Genomic DNA, 20,249 nt, shown 5'->3' with positions numbered 1-20,249 from the left:
CGCCAAACAACATGGCGGGCTGTCCCTCAGGGCCGAGGCCTCTCCATCGCGGCCTCGCCTTTTCCCTCCCCTCAGCGGCTTCCTGCCATCAGCAGGGCTGGTTTTCCACCGTTATCCCTTCATCCTTCTGCAAAGTTTATCTTCCTCCCTATCCTCCAGCTCTGAGCTCCACTGCCATGCCCTCACGGAGTTAACTCCTCACACCTCTCGTACCAGACGCAGCTTCCACCGCAGCCCCGCTGTCCCCTCAGAGCCGTGTCCCACTGTCCCTCCTCCTTCCTGTCCTGGGCCATGCCAGCACAGGGGGCTGGGAGCAGCTCCTGTCCCCAGGGTCCCCTCTGTCACACACCTGGGGCAGCCCCACCCTGCTCTCCATGCCCAAAAGCACCCGGAGCACGTTTGGGCTTAGTTTGGCTCTTTCCCATTTTTTCCTCCATCAAGATTTCCTCCTCCCGGCCTTCTCCACACGTTCTAAAGTTCTAAAGTTCTAAATGTCCTTGCCTTGGCCGCTCCTTGTCCTGCCTGTGTGACACCACCTTCAAATTGGGGCTGCCATTATAAAACAGCTCACAGAGCTTTCCTGGGCATTTCCCAGATAAAGAAAAATCCTACCCCCATTTCCAGACTCCCTTGCAGATATTCAGATATCCAAGTTCTTTTCCTGTTTGATACAGCTGGTTCCTCCACTTACCTTTTCTCATGCTTTGCCAATGATTTTTCACTCTGACTTTACAATTTATCCAAAGTGACACCAGTGTCTTTTCCTGTAAAATTTTATCTGTGTACAAAACAAATCGGTTTTGACTTTGACATTTATTATAAAAAGTCCATAATACATCATGAAACTGAGGCATGTAAAAAATAAGAGCTACGGTTGGCTTCACATGAGTTCACTGCCTTTCTTCAGAAATTCAGAGTCCTTGAAGCTTGCTGAAAATACCAAAGAAAAACAATATTTAGAAGGTTTATTTTAAAAACAGTTCACAATGCTATTCTGTTTCTTTATCTAGGAAAGAGTTGATAACGTTTTCAACTATCTAAAGACCTAAAGGATTTCATGGTGTGATATTTTTATATCCAAGTAGAAGTTAAATGGGCTGACCCATTATTAATTCCCTGGGAAGGCCTCTCCAACAAGGAGAAGATCAATTTCTGCTTTTCCTAATGGGTTACACCATCATTATTTTAAACAGGTACATTCTCATCCATTTTAAACCCTTTGATACATTTTAATGTTTTTTTGGTGTTGCAGCTGGCTTTTATTCAGTCAGTGGAATGAACAAGTGAAGATTTAAAAATACATTAAATCAAAGCCTGAAAGTGGCTTCTGGGCTTGATGATTATCACAAAAATTGTTCCTAAATTTAATTAATTTATGTAACAACCATCATTCCCCAGAAACAAATCTGCTTTCCCAGTTAGGTCTTTTATCACTGAAAATCAGGCAGTGCAGTCATCCCTACTTTTACTTTTGGATTGTGCTTCCCATCACTGATATTTGTAATTTCTTAATTTATTACTTTAGTTCTGGGCATTTGGATTTGTTACACTGCCTAAGTGTGAAGTGTAAGTTAAGCTGCTGGAATATTCAAATATTACCAATTTTCTGTGATTTTTATCCTGATAATCAGCAACTCAGCACATAAGAAAAATTTATTTACCTGTCTTCAACTGTTTTGTTGGAGGGGTAGTACACCTTGAAGGAAAATCCACTTCTGGGAAATGAACCCTGTGAAGGAAAAGGGAAAAAAAAACCACATTTGTGTGAGGAAAATGCAGTGCAGGGAGTGAGAAAATGTGAAAACCCTGAATCCTGGGAGTTTTGAATTTTCTGGGCTTTCTAGCACTGACCTTCCAAAGAAAACTGCTTTTGATTTGGGGCCTTGGAGAAGGCTCCAAATTTGAGTGATGAAGTTAAAATCCCTGGTGTGTAGTTTGAATAAAAGTGTGTAATATCACATGGTAAAAAGTTTGAAATTTGAAGTTTTAGAATAAAGTCATAGGTATAATACAAGATGGAAGTTCTTAGGCATTAACTCTTCTTGTTCTTCACAGTTTTAGGTGATACTTTTTTAATTGGATAAAAAATCCCACAGGATTTTTTCACAGGTGTTTGGTCATTGAGTCAAAAGTATAAATAATATAAATATTAGTTTTTTAATTGGTTGGTTAGGCCTTAAAAAACCTTGTAACAAGCAAGATACAGCTCCATTTTCTTGCTTTTACCTTGTTGGCTAAAAGTGCTGTAAAATTCATTGTACTATAGTGTTGGGTTGGTTTTTTTAAGAGTTGAGCAGTTTTTCTTGTTATAAAAGTTGTTTATTGTAAAGGTACATTAGTTTGTTAAAAGTTTTTGGTACAGAGTTTTAAATAGGAGTAAAGTTTTAATTAGAAGTTGTTTTTGTCAAGGCTCTGGGAGGGCTGATGTTGCTGGAGCTTTTTTTTTTTTTTTTGGGTGAGTATGATGGTGGAGAGAAGAAAGAGAGAGTAAGAAAGTTTCTTTTCAATGTATAGAATCTTAATAAGCTAAAAACACGAACTTGAACCAATTTTTTTTAACTTACTAGAATTTTAGGTTTTTGGCACATCAGTTTACATATAAATTATATATATGGTCTATTCTGTTCTATTTTAAAAAATGTAAGCAATATGTTTATTATAGTTTTATAATGTTTAAAACGTTCTTGGAGCTTACATAGAAACTTTTTAACCCTAGTATTTAGGATTATCTTTTTTAACTGTTATTAGAACTTGTTCCTTTACATTGATATTTAAGACTTTTACTTTTTAAATTATTTTATTTATGTAAGATTGCAACTTACACTTCTACTTCATGTATGACTTAATATATTTGAATCTAATGATACAAGTAGATGAATAAATGATATCATTGGATGAATATATATTTATATATTCATCTAATAATAGATTTTTATCTATCTAAAGGCAGGAGTGTGGGGGCTCTTACAGGGTTGATGCAGAGGCAGTCGCTGTTGGTGACACTGAAGGGGTCGTGTTTGTCAGCAGTGACCAGCAGGTCTGGCAGGGGATAAATCCTCAGGGAATAATCCCAGGCCCAGAACACGGGGCTGACGTACAGAGGAAGAGGGGTCAGGTGTCCCTGAGATAAAATGGTCTTTACAAACTGCAAAAAAAAAAAAAAAATATACTAAATAACTTGGTTGGAAATATTTCGAGTATTTTTATCTCATCCGGGATAAAATGGTCTTCACAAACTGTAAAAAAAACCCACAAAATAACTTGGTTTGAAACATTTGAAATATTTTTCCCACCTGGGGTAAAATGGTCTTTACAAACTGCAAAAAAAAAAATAGAAAATAACTTGGTTTGAAATATTTGGAGTATTTATCCCCTGCAATAAAATGGGCTTTAAAAACTGCAAAAAACCCACTAAATAACTTGGTTTGAAATATTTGGAGTATTTATCCCCTGCAATAAAATGGGCTTTACAAACTGCAAAAAGAAAAACCCTACAAACAACTTGGTTTGAAACATTTGGAGTATTTATCTCACCTGGGATAAAATGGGCTTTACAAACTGCAAAAAAAATACAAAATAACTTGGTTTGAAATATTTGGAGTATTTATCTCACCTGGGATAAAATGGTATTTACAAACTACAAAAAGAAACAAAAAACAAAGAAAACCACAAAATAACTTGGTTTGAAATATTTGGAGTATTTATCCTACCTGGGATGAAATGGGGGTTACAAACTGCAAAAAAAAAAAACCAAAAAACCACAAATATTTTGTTTGAAACATTTGGAGTATTTATCCCACTTGGGATAAAATGGGCTTTACAAACTGCAAAAAAAAAACAAAAAAAACCCACAAATATTTGGTTTGTAAAGGTTTTTTGATATTTTTATTTGTAGAAACTTGGGTAGGTTTTTTTTGTATTTGATAAGGATTAATTAGTGTTGGATATTTAATATTAATACATTGTTTCACTAATGGAAAAGCTGATGTGTTTTTGTGAAACACATATGTAAAGAAAAAAAACTTTGGGAAAGTTTTGGGGTTTTTTTTTTATCCCCCCTGGGATAAAATGGTATTTATAATCTGAAAAAAAAAAAAAAAAAAACACAAAAAACTCGATTTGAAACATTTGCTGCAAGCTCAGCTCATCCCTGCACGTGCCAGTGTGTGTTAATAAAGAATCTTTTGGAACCTGGAAATATTTGGAGTTTTTTGTATTTTTTTCCTTCTGATTATTCATGATTTTTAGAGTAGAGGAGAGCACTGAGCTGCTCTTTCCTTTCTTGAATTGTGGAGGTTTTAATACTTTTTAAAGCACATCAGCCACTATTTGAAGATGTCAAAATTATCTCATCCATCAGGAGAATCTATTTACCTGTTCCTTCAGCCCAGAAAGTACCAACACTGCCACAACTCTTTTATTTTTTGGTTTTTATTTCCCTTATTGCTTTCCACAAAACCCACACTTTAAAAGTCTTTTTCCCTGAATCATTTGATTCCCAGATGATTTTCTTGTCTTAGTGACAAAATTTTCCTCTTTTTTTTTTTTTTTTCCCCACACTGATGGCTGAATTAAAACAGGCAAAAAAAAAGGAAGAGAAAAAGTGGAGTAAGCAAAAAAAAAAATAAAATAAAAATAAAACCAGACTCCATCCATCACTGCAAGGAGCCAGGACTATCCTGGATTGTTCACATCCAATTTTAGCAATAAATCCCACCAGCTCCTGCTGTGGATTTATTAAGTGGAACCACAACCCAGGGCACACTGCTGATGTGTGAGAAGAAGAATTTCAATTCCAAGTGAAGAAACAAAACAAGCAGATGAATTTTAGAGGAATTGACCTGCTGCTTTACTGCAAATGGTACTGGGTAAGTGATCAAATCTTTAAAAAAATTATAATTTCCATTAAATTTTCCCTTTAGGAATCAGTGTTTCTTGGCAGGACATTGAGGGTTGGTGCTCTGAAGTTCTGTGACACGTTGTGAGAGAATTAAAGCATCAGGGTTTGAGTTCTTTTGTTTCAGGAAAGGAAATGAAATCTTGAAAGCAGAGAACAAAGCAGAACAAACACTCTGAAAAGGAGATATCAAATCAAATGCAATTGGGAAAAAAAAAAAAAAAAAAATCTGCAAATGGAGTGACTCCAACCAAAATGTCAAAATGGAAAGAAAAGTAAGAATATTAAATGTATAAATCCTTCTTCCAACCCCTCTGGTTTACTCATTCAATGTGTCACAAGAATGAGGATCAGAGCCCCCAAAATCCAACCCTGTTGATCAATAAAATCAAAATTTTTGGCCAAAAGTGGTGACCTGCACTCACTCACATGGCTGGGAATGTCCATGTTGCTGCTTGGGAAACGAACACAGTTCCTGCACATTTTGTTGATCAAATCCTCTCGAAAAATAATGATTTCTTGGGTGCAGTATTGAATCCTGAGTGAAAAACAGCAGGGAAATTAATTAAGGTTAATTTAAAAATGATGTATTATAAAGTTGATCTCCCTCTAATACAGGCAATTGAATAAAAAGAATACATTGCTTGCTGATTTCAGAAAAATCATGATGCTTTTGAGCAGGATTTTTATATTCAATATAAATTTTTTAGCACTACTTCCTTCCTTCACTGATTTTTTTATGTCTTAATGTATTTCAAAACGAGTTGCAATTCATACAAGTGAAGAATTCTATTCATTTGAAAAATTTAAGGCAAATTTCCCCCAAAATCTGTAGGTTTTGAAAATGATATTTGCACATAATTTACTTTTTAAAAAATATTTTTAAAAATTCGCATTTACTTGCTTACCTGCAGGGATTTGTGGTGAAAACTGAAAATGGCACCAGCTGTCTGAATTCCTGAGTGATATTTTCAGCCAGAGGGGGTCTAAAATAAATAGCAGAGGTATCAACAAAGACTCTTACCATCTTTAACTCCAATTTCACTCAAAATTCCAAGATTTGAGGAAGTGAAGCAAAACTGACCTCGGTAAAATAGAACCAGGCCCAGGATCTTCAGGACCAGGGACAAACACAAATCGACTACTGCAAAAAAAAAATTTAAAAAAAATAATTTCAACAAATGTCTTTTGTATAAACTGATCCTAAAAACTAGGTCTGATGTTCTGAATTCTGAGAGCAGGAGCCAGGAAAATATCCCAGGGAGAGACCTTGGCTCCCTCATTAGCAGTTTCCATGCCCAACCTATTTTAGATAAAAATCAAAATTCTGCTCCCAAATAAACCTGCAGGCCTGTTACAAAACCAGCTTTTTATCTGATCACAGCTGGTTCACAAGACAGAGAAAATAGGGCAAGTCTCAGCTTCTGAAAGTAATTAAGAGCTTCACAAAATAAACAGATTTCCCCTTGCTCTGTACCTTTTATGGATGCTGGGATGTTCACATATAATATCTGCCAGAGCTTTCAAAGAACCTGGGAAAAAACAGGACACAAGACTGGTGAGAAATAAACACACCTTGGGTGAATTCCCCCCCTCTCTACTGCAATGCATTTTAAAAATAAAGTTTATTCTCTGCTCTCTTCATTTGTTTGCCATCATTGTTTTAATTCAATGCACATGTCTGGCTGTTTATAAAGACCTCCCTACCTTTCAGGGACTGGATTTGATTTTTGCCATATGGTGCTGATGAAAAATTTCCACAGAAAAAAAAGCAGGTGGGAGGTGCAGAGGAATAACCTGGGAAAAGAGAGAATCTGTTGAGTGTTTCCATTCACTGCAGCATCTTCCAGCACTCAGCCCATCCCAGGAAAAGCAGAACTGAAACTGCATTTCAAGCTCTGCTGCTATTAATACACCTGACTGGTTTTCTTGATCCAGGCTGGTTTTAGCTCCAAAAGGTGACAGCAATGTACAAATGTCACTTTGAGGGAGCCCTCTGCCATTTACAGGCTGAGTTCCAGCAGTGTTTGTGTGTATCCAACTCCTCACCCAGTCAGAGAATTATACAAAGTGCAATTATAATAAATAATGCCATTTTAAAATCTATTACTGCCTTCAAGAGGAAAACAGCAAGCAGGCAGCACTGGATTGCTCTTAACCTTCATGATCATTCCAATTTAAGGGCTCTCCCAACATCCAATTCCCCCTTTGGCATTATAAAGCAACAGTAACTGGAATTGCTTGAGCAGTTTGAATGCTCACAACCTCACCCATCACCCACTTCAGAGCAAAGGGGGGGGAAAAAAAGAAACCTGATTGCCATCCCTGAAATAAAAATAGAAACAGCTACTCAGGCATTCATCTCACATCCCAGTTATTCTCCATTTTCCTGACACACAGAATCACACTTGGATTTACTTCACTGGTTTTCAAAGGGGCTGGGAAATAGAACAGAATTGCTTAGCCCAGAGAAATGGCTCATCAATATTTTTCTTTGCTCTCCCTCTCAGCTGCTCATTTAGTTTATAATTGAGAAGGTTATCTCTTGTCTATTAAAGTCTCAAAATAGCAAATGCAAGGTCTGCATCTCTGCCAGGTGGGTTCAGCACAGCAATCTCACTGACCAAAGTCCTTCCTGCCCTCAGCACCTGCAATTCTGCAACAAGCCCAGTTTGCTCCAAAGATTTGCCAGCTCTGATCCAGATCCTGAACTGGTTTTTTAACTTCTGCAGGACTCTGCTAATTTGTGTCTTTTTGGTGAGGAGCAGTTTCCCACCCTGAATTCTGCCTTGTTTTTAAGCCAGTCTCTCTCTCACACTTCCATTCTGCCCGAGGCAGGAGGGACAAGCTGTTCCAAAACTGCTGCAATACAAAGGAGCAATTCATAAATGCTTTTTTTCCCCAGTGTTGTCCACATTACTGATGCCAGAATCCTGGAATGGGTTGGAAGAGACCTTAAAGATCATCCCATTCCAACTCCCTGCCATGGCAGGGACACCTCCCACTGTCCCAGGTTGCTCCAAGCCCATCCAGCCTGACCTTGGGCACTTCCAGGGATCCAGGGGCAGCCACAGCAAATCTGGGAATTCTATTCCAGGGCCTCCCCACCCTCCCAAGCCAGGAATTCCTTCCCAATATCTCACCTATCCCTGTCCTCTGGCAGTGGGAAGCAAAGTTCATCTCTCTGAACTAAGGAGTTTAAAATAAAAATAAATTCTGGTCTTTAAAATGAACCCAGGGAGAACTTCCAGGAGCAAGGGGAACATTCTTATCACAGGCTAGAAAATGGCTACTGGCCAAAACACTATTTGTAAGAAGAATTTAGGGAAACAAACTATAAAATCAAAGTTTAGAGTGAAAACAATTCTCACCTACCCGAAAACATCATGTGAAGCTTTTCCAGCACTTCTGCTTGGTCCAGCCACACATCAGACACAAACACAAACATGGCATCTTCATTCTCCTCCTCCAGCTGCTTCAGCTTTGCAGAAGCTTTCACTGAAGATGAGGAAGGCCCTCCAAAGAAGTTGATATTCCCATAGAAGGCTCTGCACCATTAAAATGCTCCAGTTAGAATGGTTGGGGTTGGAAGGGACATTAAAGCTCATCCCATCCCAGCCTTTGCCATGGCCAGGGACACCTTCCACTATCCCAGGGATCCATTCTCTCAGCAACAAGGGATTTATTATTCCCATGTTACCTGGCCTTGTAATTGAGAAGGGCTTACATCCCAATTTCCATTAATATGCAGAATCCCAAAGGCCTTTGGAAGGGTTTTTCTGCCAACACTACAGGTTTTAGTGCCTGCAAGTCTCAGAATTGCTTCCTTAAAATTACATTTATTTTAAAGCATTTGGGGAGGAGGAAGAATAACATACTTGAATGTCAGAGAAATTATGAAAGAACAATGATCTTACTTAGAAACCCATAGGAAAACATGGATTGAGGCTGCCAAAAGTCACTTTTGTACCTCGTGGTAGCAGAAGGCTCAGTGGGCGGAAATCCAAAAGCGTTCACATGAAAAACTTCATCTTCATACCAACCTAGGAGGTTTTGGAACAGCAAAATAATCCTTAAGTTTTTCTAACAGCATCATGTCCTAGACATTAGTCAGAGAGTTGGAAGCTGTGCCAGTCCCAGCCTCCATCAATCCCTCTCTTGTGGCAGCTCCACGGAACCAGAGCACGGAATGATCCTCATGGAAAAAGGGCTGTGCAAAAATCAACTTTTTTTTTTTTTTAAACTCAGCCACTTGTGTGATTGGATTTGCTGCACATGAACACCCCCCTCAAGCCAACGAGGAGGAAGGCAGGGGAACAGGAATCATTTTGCTGGAAGGGTCCCCATCCAAATGCTCCTTGTCTCAAATCCCACTGCTGAGAACAGAATGAACAGGCTGATATTTATTTACCCCCACTCTTATTTCTGCTCCCAGCTTCTACTTCCAAACATAAAACACACCAGAAAACAGACTGAGATTATGTATCTCACACAGAGGAACATTCCACATACAGAAATAGCTTTTTTTTCTTTTTTTTTTTCCTAAAACAGGGCTCTAAAACTGCAAGCTCTTACATCATCCTAATGAGAAGCCTCATTAAAGGACCAAAGCTTTGCCAGCACAAAGCAGCATTTTCAGATTGTTAAATCATTCCTTTGGTTATTCTAGGCTGTCTTTCTAATCCAGTCATAACTTCTCTAAGCATGCTGGGGCCAATGCTCAAAGCTGCTCCAGACTCTCAAATCCCCCCAAAACCCTCAAATTCCTCCTCTCTGCCTCCAGAGTCCACGAGGTCACAGCAAAAGCTGAAGGCCAAAAATCTCAGTCACAAACTCACTGATGGTCACCCAAATGAGACTTCTCTGCTCAGCCACATCTGGCAGCCACAGCTTTAACAGAATAATTTATTACAAACTCAAAAATAAACCCAGTCTGCTTTACCTTCTGCCAGGACAAAGCAGGATTCAGTGTATAACCCATTGTGGAACTGGTGCAGGAAGGTTAAGGAATGTATTTTTCTTAGATTTAAAATCGTTTTTTTTAACCAAAATTTGCTTTCCAGCTGGTGTAATAGATTTGGACAGCACTAAAAGTTCACAGGCTGTCTGAAGAGCTTGGAAATTCCCTGGTTCCTGAGCAGAGAGAGCCCAGGAACTGGAACAGGCTCTGCTTCCAGGGGGAGGAGAAGTGACCATGTCCAAGAGAAAGGCAGGAGCTGCAGCAGCCAAGGAATTGGAAATGAAGCAGAAAGGCAGAGCTGCAACTCTCAATAAATAATTTTTAATGGTCAACATTGATTTACTGTTCAATTTTAAATCCTGCAGGTCTACAGGAAATTCCTCCATCACAGCAAAAGGATATTGCTTTACTGAGGTCTAGCTGCACCACTCCTGTGGGGTCTTCTAGGAAAAATTTCCCCTAAAAAACAGGATTAATTAATAAAAATACACCAAACACACAAATGCTTCAATCAGAAGCATCTATCAGTCAGCACTTAGAAATATTGGGCTGAGTTTAATGTTTTAAACTGGCAAGAATTGAAAATAAAGTAAATTTATAGTAAATGTATCTCAGAACTTCCCTGGGAGCTGCTGCAGTTGGGATCACTGGTGCTCCCCTCCCAAAATCACAGTCCAGGGCATTGGCAAGTCCAAACTCAGTCACTGCAAGCTTCCAGCCTCTCAAGAAGGGACATGCCAAAAACTCCTGTTTCTGGTTGCTGACATAAATATTTCATAGTGGGAAGACAAAGAAAGACAAATTCCACACACACTGGCACTGACTGCTCGTGGAAAAGTCTCTTAGAATGGGTTAAGTGTGAGATATTTAAGTTTTCTCATTTTTAATGTATTATGGCATTGAATGAGCAGTGATCAGAGACTCCACAATAAAAAGGAACTCACCTCCTTGAGCTGAGTGATCATCCCCAGCACAATCACTTCTCCCACTTTAGCTGTATTGCCCAAGAGACTTTCTATTGTCTTCAGCTGGGATCAAAGGCAAAGAATCCAATCAGAAATCAAATCAAACTCTCCTTTTGTGCTTTTTCCCAAGCAAGACAAAGCCCCACACAGGACATGATTTTACATAAACACACAAATGAGCCAGAGGATACAGGCTCATTACAAAAATCAGAGCCACATTTCTCAATGTGGCTTAGGAGAAGATTCTCAGTAATGGCTCCTAGCATAAAGAACTGCTGTGATTATTTGGATTAATAGTGGAAAGAATTCCATTTTTTACCTGGAATTTGCTCTTGCTATCATCAGGGTGAGCAACAACTGGTGAAGGAGTGAACAGCTCATGTCTGTGAGTCCTCTGCAGAAACCAAAATTGAAGTGATTCAGTTTAAATAAAAATGAGCAGTGTCAAAAAGCCAGTTTGCTGCAAGCACTATACAAAACACTTCAGAAAGTTCTTACTCTATTTCATCCAGCAACTTTTAATAATTCAGTCCTTTTGACAAGAATTTGTTTCCAAGAAGCAGATGACCAATAACACCAGATAATAAAACTAAGCCTAAAAAATGCACCGTGTAATAAAACTAAGCCTAAAAAAAGTGTCATAAAATCATCTGTAAGGCTGCTGAAAGAAGTCATTTGTGACAAGTTGGAAGGCAGAGAGTTTATGAGGCAGAGAGGTGCAGGAGCAGGATGAATTTTTGGCAGGAGATGTGGGATCCATCCCTGGGGACACGTGCAGAGCTCCTGACCTGCTGCAGGATGGAGTAACGCTCCCGGTACAGCTCTGCCTTGTCTCTGGCACTCCCAAATAAACTCGGCCCAGGCAGGTCAGTCATGGACAGGCTGCAGGGAATTAACACAATCAGCATTTTAAAAAAGGGGATATTCCACACATCAAAATCGTTTTTTGATCTAAAAAGGTCTGGGAGGGTGCAAAAGCTACACCATGGTTTAGGTATTCCATGAGACACGTTCCTGTGTTTCTGCATTTCTGCATCCATTTCCCTCCCCTCTAACTCACAGGCCTTGAGATTTATCCTTCCACCCAAAGAGGCCCCTGCAGAAATCCATTTTTTAAAAAGCAGTTATGCCTTTAAGCAGTTGTGAACAAAAGCATTATTTCTCCAGTTCCTCACCAGCTGCTCCTAATTTTTCTTTTTTTACCGTTTGGAGCTCTCCTTAGAAACCCCCCAGGGTTTCAGGGAGCTGCAAGATACAAAGAAATAAATACAGGCAACAGACAGATCAAATTTATTAAAAAAATAAATTTAAACAGCCCAATGTGAGAAAAAAAATAACCCCAGACTACCTTTAGTGATGTATGTCCTTAGCCTTACTGTCTTTTTTATTCATTAGGTGGCATAAACTTGGTTTATGGTCTTAAACATTTATTACTCCTCTCACTCAGGCTTCAGCTGAACAGACCCAAGAGGGAAAAATTAAAACCAGACTTATCCTATAGAAATAGAGACTTTGTTCTTAAAACAGGAAGTGCTTGTAAATTAAAATATGAGAGACTTACGGCAGAAACTTCTTTCTTTCTGAATTATAAATAAAACGTGGAACGTCAAAGGCTCCAATAATGTTGAAAACATTTTCTCTGAAAGAAGAACAGTTACAGCATGAACTGAATGTTACCTTCCAACCAAAACCATTCTGTGATTGCATGAAGTGATGAAACAAACTAACAAATATGGTGGATAAAATGACATTTGTTTTGTTCACTCTCATCACCATTTCTCTTTCTATTTTATCTTCTCTCATGCATCTTCTAGTTAAATAATTTAAAAGCTTGGCCCTGTGATCTGTGGAGCTTTTCCCTTCAGGACTCTGCAGTGAGAATCTGTACATATGGATTTCTCTTCACTTCTGGAGCAAAAAAAAAAAAAAAAACCAAAAAAAAACACAAACTACTTTAAGCACAAAAAAGCACTAAAAGAAAAGTCACACTCAAACCATCTGCATCATAAAGATTCCAATGGCAAGGAGCAAAGTTAAAACTCAAATTTTCTCCATCCTGAGAGGCTGTGGGATGACAGGATCTAATTGACATGCCCAGCAAACCATCTCTTTCCATGCTTTGCATCACGATGTGAACACGAAAGGAAACACATCCATCAGGATCACAAAGCTCTCAGAAACTGCAGTAATTGCTCCACACTTTGTTATCACAGAAGGGAAATCAATCAGGACTTCAAAAAACTAAACAAAAAAAAACAGCAGCAGGCACCCCAAAGGAAAACTTTTACCAAAGTGCTTTCAGAAAAGAAAGGAACAAAAAGCAACCTGAGAGAACTTTAATGCAGAGCAGAGTAAATAAAGCATGGACAGAATATTGGTTAATATTCAACCTGTAGCACACACAGCACACAACCCCAGCAGCTGAATTCCAGAATGTCACATTATATTCAGAACCAGCCACGGGAACAAACATTCCTAGGAGCAACCTGGAGCAAAAGCAGCACCAGGAAGGCAAAAACACAGAGCAGTGAGTGCAAAAAATTCCTGGCATTATTTCCCCAGGAGGAACAAGGAAATGACAGCAGCTCCCAAAAGTTCCAACCCAATTTGTCATTTTTAATGTCACCCTACATTGCCTCATCCGGGGCCCGGCTGCATTCCTGGACAGCTGCTTCCACCAGGGGCTGCTCAATCATATTGGATGACACTGGAAAGAAAAATCCCAAGGATTAAACCTGCAACAAGCCAGGAAATGGGTCTGCAAAATTCCACCTCAAATGGCTGAGTCTCCTCACAGCAATACACACAATGTGTTCTGTCATGACACACAGATGGAGCACTTAATATTGCCACCAAAAGGACACATTCCTAGGAAAAAAAAAAATATCCTCCACACACTGTGCCCACCCTGAATTCCCTAAACATGGAGAACAAGACAATTATAGCTGATGCAAAGCTGCCAAATATATCACAAATGTGTTAGGGCTGAGCTTTCACATTCTGGAGGTTAATTTGGTTCCAGAACATTATCACATGGATTGCTGCTGTAAATATTCCAACAAAGTTCTGGAGACAGGCACATTGTTGTTTTCATGGATTTAAACTGGTAATTGAAATTAGTTTGAAGGCCTCTCCACCCTCACAAGTATTCCATCAAAATTATTAGTATAAAAATATTACAAAAAATAGAAATATTCCATCCATCCCTGCCCTCTGGCAGCAGGAAGCCATTCCCTGTGTGTAAACAGTCTCTCTCCATTTTAATATTTAAAATTGTCAAACTCTTAGTAACTGTCACTGAAAAATGTCACTACTTTAGGAAAAGTCAGGATATTCTGCACTGCCAAGTCTTTAAATGGCACAAATGTCTTCTGCTGACATTGCAAACTTCAGTGTTTAACCAAAATAAAAGGCCAAAAAACACATTTATCTCCATCAACCCTTCATACTACAATGACACCTCAGTGCCTCTGCTGCCTGTAATTGTCTTGATAACATCAGAAATGCCAGGAAAAGTGGCTCAAGAAAAAGAAATTGTTTACTTACAAGGCTGTTTTTCAACTGCATCGATGACATTGTCAATTATATCGTCAAGTTCTCCCTCACTGGTGGACTGGAAAGCTTCAGTGAGATACTTCAGGGCATCCCTAATCCCAGAGGAGAAAGCACAAAAAGCAATTAATATTCAATAGTTTACACAAACTGTGCTGATTTTGGCAGGTGTGCACATCATCACCACTTGGTTTGTGGTTAAAAAGCAGAAATAATTAGTACTGCATAATAGCACGTTGGTTTAAGTCAAAGAAAAAAAAAGTCATTGGGATTGAAAATATCAGGGAAAAAACATAGAGAACCTCAGCTTCACATAAAAAATTCCATGTTTGGAAGGGAATTTGGGAGATAGTGTGGTCAAGCCTTCTTCTGAAAGCAGGGCTTGGGTTTCCTGTCCAGGGCCTGTGGAGCCAAACCTTGAGTATTTCCAGTGAGGGAGATTCCAGCACTTCTCTACTCCACCAACTTCAAAGTTTAATTACTACTACAATGAAGAATTAAATTAAGCTTGTGTCTCTTGCCCTGTCACTGTGCACCCTTGAGAACACTTCTCACTTTCAGGACTGGGATTAGCTCCTCATGAATGTTCCCTTCTTGAGGCTAAATAACCCCAAATCCTTCACATCCTCTCCATGTCAGGTTCTCTAATCACAGAATCCCAGAACGGTTTGGGTTGGAAGGGACCTTAAAGATCATCCCATTCCAACTCCCTGCCATGGCAGGGACACCTCCCACTGTCCCAGGCTGCTCCAATCCTCTCCAGCCTGGCCTTGGACACTGCCAGGGATCCAGGGGCAGCCACAGCAAATCTGGGAATTCCATCCCACTCCCTCCCCACCCTCCCAGCCAGGAATTCCTAATTCCCAATATCCCAATATCCATCCCTGCCCTCTGGCAGTGGGAGCCATTCCCTGTGTCCTGTCCCTCCATCCCTTGTCCCCAGTCCATCTCCAGCTCTCCTGGAGCCCCTTTAGGTGCCCTCAGCTCTCCCTGGATCCTTCTCCTCTCCAGGGGAACATTCCCAGCTCTCCCAGCCTGGATCCAGCCCTTGGAGCAGCTCCGTGGCCTCTCTGGACTCATTCCAGCATCTCCACGTCCCTCTCATTTTGGACTCCAAACCTGGATGCAGCCCTGAAGCTGGGATGTCACCAGAGCTTCCAGCTCTTCCTTACACCCAGGACCATCTCAAGAGCCCCACAGGATCTGCTCCAGTCTACCAACATCTCTGAAACTGCAGTTATTTTAATTCTCCATAACACAGGATTTAGAAATCTAGTTCTTCCCTCAACTTTAGACTAGATTCTCACATCAAAGATAACAATTTTCTCATTGATGTCATCTGCTGGCCAACCAAACTGGCATTTTGGTGATCAGCCTGATCTTCAAAATGTCTCAGCTCATGGAACTGTGGAGTCAGGAGTTCTGGATTTGTGCTCCTCTCTAATGGAAGTATCAGGGCACTGTCCAAAATAATCACATCCCATCCACAACAGAAAGATAATTTAATTGATAATAACACAAGAGAAAGAAAGGGAAAATAAGAGCGATGGGAAACCCAGTCTCTTAAAAACCATGACACTTTCCACTGCAAGCAGGAATCCCTTTTCATTGACATTAGCAACTCTAAATAATATTATATTTGGAAATACACCATTCATATCTTTGGAAATGCCATTTCTTCCTCTAGCAAAGAACGCTGAGCACAAGAAGTGGCAAGTGGAACTCAGAAAGAGATCCCAGAGTTATCAGGGTCAGAGGAGGACAAAAAAACTAAACCAAAGACCCGGCACCAGCACACGGGCAGCTTTTGTGGCACCTGCAGCCATGGAGGGATGGAAGGAAGGGGCCGGCAGCAGCAGGACAGGTTAAGGTTTTGGAGGAGGCTCCAGAGGCCTCGATGCGGGGGAAGGAGGAAAAGGCGGGAAAGGCGGCAGCACATCCCGTGAGGGGATGCGGAGCGGCCCCGGCCCCGGCCCGAGGTCCGCCCGGGGCTGATCCCTGCGGGTCCGGGGCAGAGTTCGGGGCACGGTCCGGGCCCAGCGCTACTCACGGGCGCAGGACGAGCCCCCGCAGCCGAAACGCGGAGCTGAGGCGGCGCCGCAGCCGCTCGGGCTCCATGGCGGCGATGGCGCCAAACGCGGCCGGGCTGCCCAGCCCCTCTCAGCCCGGCCCTGCCCCCTCAACCCAGCCCGGCCCCTCTCAGCCCGGCCCGGCCCCCTCAGCCCGGCCCGGCCCCCCTCAACCCAACCCGGCCCGTCTCAGCCCGGCCCAGCCCTGCCCCTCTCAACCCGGCCCGGCCCCCCTCAACCCAACCCGGCCCCTCTCAGCCCGGCCCGGCCCTGCCCCTCTCAACCCGGCCCGGCCCCTCTCAACCCGGCCCGGCCCCTCTCAGCTCGGCCCGGCCCTGCCCCTCTCAGCCCGGCCCGGCCCCCTCTGCCCTGTGGGGAGGAGCCCCTGGTTGGGGACTCGGCCTGGGACAGCCACGGGGCCGGGATTCACTGAGCTGGGGACAATCCAGTCTTGAGGGCCACTCGTGACGGGAGACACTGAGAGGCTAGAGCGTGTCCGGAGAAGGGAAAGGAGCTGGATGGGTTTGAAACACCGGGAGAGGCTGAGGGAGCTGGGAAGGGAATGGAGAATTCCTGAGGGAGCTGGGAAGGGGCTCAGCCTGGAGAAAAGGAGGCTCAGGGGGGCCCTTGTGGCTCTGCACAACTCCCTGACAGGAGGGGACAGCCGGGGGGATTTGGGATCTGCTCCCAGGGAACAGGGACAGGAGGAGAGGGAACGAGCTCAAGTTGTATTAGGGGAGGTTTAGGTTGGACATCAGAAGGAATTCCTTCATGGAAAGGTTTGCCCATCCGTGGCACAGGCTTCCAGGGCAGTGGTGGAGTCCCCATCCTTGGAAAGATTTGGACACCGTGTGGATGTGGCATATGGGGACATGGGGCAGTGGTGGCCTTGGCAGACTCCACATTCACAGAGGGCTTTTCCAACCTAAACAATTCCCTGATTCCATGAAAAACACTTGCTGTGACTGACACAAGTTATCCAATACAATTATTTAAACAATATTTGTCCCTCCTCTTTCCCTGTAGGTCCAGAACAGGTTCCTCCACATCTCCAGTACTCCAGAGTCTCTCTCCCTTCAGATTTTCTTGCCATGAACCATCCATCAAATACATCTGACTGTGAATTGGTCCTGCGAGCACAGGATGCTCTCCAGGGCTGTTTTTACATAATCACACTATCCCAGAATGGTTTGGATGGGAAAAAACCTTAAAACTGATCTCATTGCACCCCCTGCCATGGGCAGGGACACTTTCCACTATCCCAGGTTGCTCCAAGCCTCGTCCAACCTGGCCTTGGACACTTCAAGGAATCCAGGGACAGCCACATTTCCAGGATTATGGGGTAGCTGCCTTCTCTCCAGATGGAAAATACCTGATATTTCATTCAAACACTCATCTCTCTCTAGGTACAGCTTGATTCCACAGAAGGCTCACAAAGTAACTCTTGAAAGAGTTTGATCAAAAGACTGCAGGGATTTAAAGACAGACAGAAAATGTCAGCTATTTTCTATAGCCCGTTCTCAACTGCATAATTTATAATTGCTCCTCATCAGGGAGTGAGCTCATGGGTGAAGCTGCTGCTGCTCTCTTCAGACAAAGAGCTGCCATCTGACAGGTCTCAGCTATTTTGGCAGGAAATATGATTCATTTCTCGTCGCAGGCATGCAGCTAGGTGCAAATTACAAGCCCAATTCTTACATAAGTACCTTTATTTGTTAAAATTACTGCTTATTCTAAGAAAACCTGATCCTGCCATTCAGCTCCTGTCTCACCACATGAAGGAAGGTGCACCTAGAGAAGGGATGTGCCCCTCGTCCAAAAATAGTTTTCTCTAAAGCTATGACCAAACAGGGAATGTAAAGCACACTCCTACAGCATCCTGCTGGATTTGGGGGCTCTCTTAGCTTGCCTGGAGCCTCCCACCAGAGATATAAAAGTATTCCAGCGTGAGCTGCAGCCTTGTGTTTCACTGAGCCATCTGGAGCTCTGCAAGCCATGCCCAGATCTTTGTCTCTGTCACCTTCTGTGGCTTTGCTGGACATCACAGCAGCTGGAGAGAGCCCAGTGGTCCAGGATCAGCCAGCGTGGATCTACCTAGATCCATGGAATTGTTTTGTTACACTGGCAAACAGCTCATTTTCATGTCTGTTACTGCTCCACTGGCAAAATCCCATCTCCTGAGGCAGCACATTGCAGCTTTACCTGACCTAGAGATCTATAGATGAAGTTTGTTCTGCTTCCTATGTTTTTTTTTTTAACCTCTTCCAAATGCTGACTCCTGCTTTTGAACCACCATCCCAATGCACCATCAGTACATGGCCTCATTTTAAGAGTTCAGGATGGGTCCTGATCTCTGTTACCACTGAGAGAATACCTGGAGCTGTTCCAGGGGAGGGTTTGGTTGGATTTCAGGAAAGGTTCTTCCCCAGAGGGTGCTGGGCACTGCCCAGGCTCCCAGGGAATGGTGACATTCCCGAGGCTGCCAGAGCTCCAGGAATGTTTGGACATCAGGGATGCCCAGGGTGGGATTGTTGGGGGGTCTGTGCAGGGACAGGAGTTGGACTGGATGATCCCTGTGGGTGTCTTCCAATTCAGGAGATTCTGTGATTAATATTACCAGTTTATCAATGTGAATAATTAACATCTTCCCTCCTACATCCAACAGAGGAAATCTATGTCCTGCTGTGACAAGAAAATCTTTACTGTTATAAATGAGAGACAAAAGTCTCGATATTCAGCAAAATTTAGATTGTTTTGTTTGATATAGACAGAGCAATAAGCGCTGGAGAACGTGAGAAGTCACCGCCCACTCCACGCTCCACCCAACCTTGGTTTGCAGCCTCTTCTTATACTGAGGGTTCTCGTTGTAATCAATAATTTTTGGATTTTTGTTGTCATAAGCAGTGGTGGTTAATAAACATCCTTACACAAATTCACAAAGCCTTAGGGTGATAATCAGTCACAGATAGCCATCTGGTCCTTATAGATAACCACCAGAGAAGTTCTGGAAGTCTGGTCCTTGTAGATAACCACCAGAGAAGTTCTGGGAATCTGGTGCTTGAGATAGGCAGTATTGATTAGACAAAGGCAGGGAGGGCTTTTTTTTTTTTTTTTTTGGGGAAGTCCGATTTTGCAAGCTGGTAGCCGATACAACTTATTTGGAAAACATAACATATTATAATGTAACATAATACAACATAATATAACAAGGTGATTTTAAACAGAATTATTTTATCATATAATTTCCTTTATCTAGTGTCCATGCTTCACTTCAGAGCTTAGTATTCTGGTTTATACAAACTCCAATGCTTTTGTGATTAACACGAATCTTTTATCAATCATCACATTTACAATTACCTTCTGGTGCCCTTTTATAAGATATTAAAGTTCACATTTCTCCCAAGATCTACTCTACTATTTCTGAAGAGCTGTACCTGTTTTATTTTGAATTCCAGTAATTCCATCCGGACACAGAGTTCAGCTGGAACTGACTCAGTTGTTGCCAATTCAGAGTAAGAACTGGAAATGTCCAACTGTTTAATTAATATCAGCTACTCTTTCAAAGCCGCTGTTTTTGGCAGGAGCGTGGCTTGTCTCACCTTCAGAGAGAGGGAGTTCTGCTGTGCTTGTCTTAGCACAGAATAATACACAGGATCATGGAATGGTTTGGGTTGGAAGGGACATTAAAGCCCATCTCGTCATGGGCAGGGACACCTTCCACTGTCCCAGGCTGCTCCAAACCCAATGTCCAGCCTGGCCTTGGACACTTCAGGGATCCAGGGGCAGCCACAGCTTCTCTGGAATTC

At 42.0% G+C, this 20,249-nt stretch overlaps 1 protein-coding gene across 4 annotated transcripts; it reads right to left on the bottom strand.

Annotated features, from left to right (window-relative positions):
• Window positions 1–650: 650 nt before the first annotated feature.
• On the bottom strand, window positions 651–20,101 carry POLE2 (DNA polymerase epsilon 2, accessory subunit). 4 transcript variants are annotated; one of them, XM_088166445.1, is made up of 19 exons: window positions 19,878–20,101; window positions 14,369–14,469; window positions 13,454–13,529; window positions 12,384–12,461; window positions 11,611–11,704; window positions 11,142–11,216; window positions 10,802–10,885; window positions 10,260–10,316; window positions 9,840–9,888; window positions 8,868–8,940; window positions 8,273–8,445; window positions 6,605–6,694; window positions 6,375–6,429; window positions 5,982–6,041; window positions 5,806–5,883; window positions 5,327–5,435; window positions 2,969–3,145; window positions 1,662–1,729; window positions 651–930 (listed from the first exon to the last, which is right to left on the bottom strand). In XM_088166445.1, exons 3-19 carry the CDS (start codon window positions 13,516–13,518, stop codon window positions 912–914), a joined length of 1,404 nt encoding a protein of 467 aa, XP_088022571.1. In that variant the 5' UTR covers window positions 13,519–13,529; window positions 14,369–14,469; window positions 19,878–20,101; the 3' UTR covers window positions 651–911. The 4 variants fall into 4 exon arrangements, with proteins under 4 accessions (XP_088022571.1, XP_014741387.1, XP_088022569.1 ...); XM_014885901.2 differs by lacking the exon at window positions 19,878–20,101 and adding an exon at window positions 16,425–16,554; XM_088166443.1 differs by lacking the exons at window positions 13,454–13,529; window positions 14,369–14,469; window positions 19,878–20,101 and having other exon boundaries at window positions 12,384–12,818.
• Between the last annotated feature and the right edge of the window lie 148 nt (window positions 20,102–20,249).

The sequence above is a fragment of the Sturnus vulgaris genome, chromosome 6 (genome assembly GCF_052056855.1).
Source record: "Sturnus vulgaris isolate bStuVul1 chromosome 6, bStuVul1.hap1, whole genome shotgun sequence".
NCBI lineage: Eukaryota > Metazoa > Chordata > Aves > Passeriformes > Sturnidae > Sturnus > Sturnus vulgaris.
The sequence above is the reverse complement of the archived record's forward strand: the minus strand, read 5'-3'. Positions and strand labels throughout refer to the sequence as shown.